Source organism: Lipotes vexillifer, unplaced genomic scaffold (genome assembly GCF_000442215.2).
Source record: "Lipotes vexillifer unplaced genomic scaffold, Lipotes_vexillifer_v1.1 scaffold2235, whole genome shotgun sequence".
NCBI lineage: Eukaryota > Metazoa > Chordata > Mammalia > Artiodactyla > Lipotidae > Lipotes > Lipotes vexillifer.
In genome coordinates, this window is record NW_006797409.1 from 1453 (window position 1) to 5036 (window position 3584).

General features: G+C 36.6%; 1 protein-coding gene across 1 annotated transcript in view; it reads left to right on the plus strand.

The window, feature by feature from the left end:
• Window positions 1–561: 561 nt before the first annotated feature.
• Window positions 562–3584, plus strand: part of CCDC191 (coiled-coil domain containing 191) — a gene marked incomplete at its 5' end in the record, with an annotated part of 80414 nt that continues 77391 nt past the window's right edge. Inside the window, 2 exons of the mRNA XM_007469531.1 lie at window positions 562–740; window positions 2206–2429. Coding sequence (XP_007469593.1) covers window positions 562–740; window positions 2206–2429 — 403 coding nt within the window. The remainder of the gene's footprint in view (window positions 741–2205; window positions 2430–3584) is intronic.

Sequence of the window (3584 nt, forward strand, 5' to 3'; positions counted from 1 at the left end):
AACTAATCTATTAGCAGAAAGCAGGTCTGGGTTGCCTGGGATAGGGCAGAGAGCATGGAGAGGAGTGAGAGGAAGAGATTGCAAATCTGCATGAGGACCCTTTTGCAGCTGACAGACACATTCATTATCTTGATTGTAATGATGTTTACTGGTATCTATATATGTCAAAGCTTATTGCAGACTTTAAATATTTACAAGTTTATTATATGTCAATTATACCACAGTAAAGCCTTTTTTAAAAAGAGCAGTGGAGTCCTCAAGGATGTTTAGATCCTTGTAACATAAATGAAAAAGTAATAGCTTTTAAATTTGGCAGTGAGGGAGTTAGTGACTTGGGTGAGGGCAATTCCTCATGAGTGGAGGATTTTTCCTCTTAGTTGAAGGTAATTGCTGAGGGCTGTATTCATCCATTTGGCATTATCAGTTACTATTTATCGAACACACAGCTTTGTATTTTTATTGTACCAGGATTATTTACATAAATATGGAAATTGTACTAAAATTAAATTTTAAAAAAATTAAAAATTTTTTCCTTCTTTGTTGTTGTTATGTTTCCCCCAGATTTATGTGGTTATTTGGAGGAAGAAGACGAAAGTACCACCTTTCAAAAATTCATAGACCATCTGCTCCATAAAGACGTGGTAGATTCTGGGATATTGGAAGATCTTGGAATGAATGAAAACCAAGACAAGAAGTGGCAGAAGGATCCTCATCTTACCATGGAGATGAGACATAAGCAGGTGGGAGGGAAAAGCAAAATTAAAATGGATAACAGGAAGCAATTTTTGTGTAACACATTTAATAAGCTTAAATAAAGACTTAGGCTTTATTGTGAAAAAGGGTGCCATCTGTGGTTTGGTTAGAAAGAATAAAAATAAAATATAAGAACTTCAGAAGAAAAATAATGCTCATAAGCTGAGGATAGGAAACAATTTGTTTAAGAAAACCAAAAAGAGGAATAACTGATTTTGACCATGAGAGTGGTGAGCTAAACTTTATTAGTTTGGATATGATACTTCCTATTATAAATATGTAGATTGGGTTTTGCTTGAATTTGGTTTTTGTATTGTGAGATCAAGATATTAATATCATGAATATTCTGGTGAATGTTATAATGATAATTCTTTTCTAGACAGTGGGAAAATTCACTTATTTTGTGATTATAATTTGAAAGGGAGGACAGAGCTGAATTAAATCTAGTTCAGCTGTTTTGAATTAGAAAGACGTATGGGAACTTTCTTTTCTCCAAAGTGAATAGTAGGTTATAGGAAAAAGATTCATCTCAACACTTTGTAGAGGAACTTAAGGAAGTCCGAAAGACCAAGTCTTTTCCACATGTCCAGAACCAAGACCAGAGTAGTATTAATGTCTATATGTGTGTATGCTATCTTTTTATAACACTGAATTTCTGATTACTTTAAACCATAATGTATGCCAAAGCAGCACTAAGGATGTGAGAGAAACTGGAGTAGATGCATGATCCTGGTTTGGATTTATGATAAAAGGGAAGAGAAAAGGTTCGGTAAGAGTTAGCCATTATCTAGAAGTCTTATCATAACTGAAGAGTAAGATAAGGGTAAAGTTAAATGAAGCAGGAAGGAAAGAACCACTCCTTAATTCATAGCTAGTCTAAAGAATTGAGTTTGAAAAAAATGATTGTGCTTATTCAGAAACATCTGTGAAGTTTGTGGTTTTGATTTCCAAATATGATCCAGAATCAGTGATAAATTCAAATAAAGATAGAATTGAATAAAAGGTCATGATGCTCCTTTAAGGCAGTAAATCACTGTTCTAGCCTTCACAAAGTAGCCTCTCCAAAATATTCTTTCTTAAATTATAATTAACATACAGACAGAGCTTAAATAAATAACAGTAATGTACACCTTGGAAAATCTTATGGATTGAAAATCATTACTAAATAAGAATCCAGAATTTGGCATCCAACCCATTGGATTTTCAGCTTTTCTGTAGTGCCGATCATTCCCAAATTGTTTGGAGTCATCTCACCTGACTTCATTTAAAATTTTGTATAGCCCATTACCCAGTAAACAAATGAATTTCCCCTATTTTTCTGATAAACAGTGGGGTTTTGGGCCAAAATGTTTCAAAGTAGTTGTATTCTGAACTTCAAAATATATTCTAAGGTTTTGCATATCCCTTTCTACTTGAAAGGCTGCATTTCACCCTTGTTGTATTCTCTTAAAGGTAAAAGAAAATCGCTTAAGACGTGAGAAAGAACTGGAGCGCCAGAGAATTGAAAAGACCCTGAAAAAATCAGCCTTCTTAGAGGCTCAGTATCTGGTGAAAGAAGAGAAAAAAAGGAAGGCTCTAGAGGCCAAGAAAGAGGAGGAGGAGATTCAAAGGGAGATGGTAAAGCTGCGGAGGGAGATAATTGAGAGGAGACGCACTGTGGAAGAAGCATGGAAAATGTAAGCCAGCCATGATGAGCAGCGTGAAGTTTTTTTGTTTAAGCAGTCATTTTGGAAGCACTTTAAAGGTCCTTAAAATGCACAGACAATGCAATAATAAAACACAAAAGAGAAATCACCCACTAGTCCACCATCTTAACAAGTTAACTATTTTCACTTTTCCATCTTTCCTCCTGGTCTTGGTCCCTTTATGAACTTAACTGCAACCATAAAGTACATTCAATTTGTTATTTTGCTTGTTGTAATAACCACATCGCCTGGAGTCCTAAGGTCTGTATATTACTCCATTGAGTTCCTATACCATAATTTATATAATGACCTCCACTCCCTATACTGGTAAGCATTTCAGATTTTTCACCAATAGTGCAGTGAGCATCCTTAAGCATAGAGCTTTTTCATTCTTTTGAATTATGTTCAAAGGAATATAATTCCTGAGGTAAATTGTGTAGGTTTCTTATGACTTTTGAAACATTGCCAAATTCCTTTCCAGACGAGTTGTGCATATTTACACAATTGCTGACAGTGAGCCCCATTCAGCATTGGGGGAGATCATCATTTTCAATATTTTTGCACTTTTAATAGGTATTTTATTGGTTAGTGTGCATCTCTTTGTGTACCTGAACATTTGTAAGGTTGAACACGTTTCCTTATGCACGTTTGCTAGTTATACCTCATTCTATTGTGAATTGCCTCAGTGTCTTATCATACAGAGTCACCATTGCCTTACTGCCACTGATAAAGAAAAAGAATATCTGACATAAGAGGGAAATCAAAATAGTCCTCATAGGATGTAGTACTATTGTGTATCCTCATGCAGAAAATGAGCTTCATAAATGAAATAACTAATGTATTTATTCTGAGAAACAGCACTGGTGCGTAAACTGCAAAAGCCTTAGGACAATGTGCCTGAAATGCCTGAATACTCAAACTGAGGGGCCAGAAAGACCTATTAGCCTACCACCCCCTTCCACCCCCTTCCACCCGCCTACACAGCTTTTCCCCATGTTCTTTTTTTTTTTTTTCGGTACGTGGGCCTCTCACTGTTGTGGCCTCTCCCGTTGCAGAGCACAGGCTCCGGACGCATAGGCTCAGCGGCCATGGCTCATGGGCCCAGCCACTCCACGGCATGTGGGATCTTCCCGGACCGGGGCACGA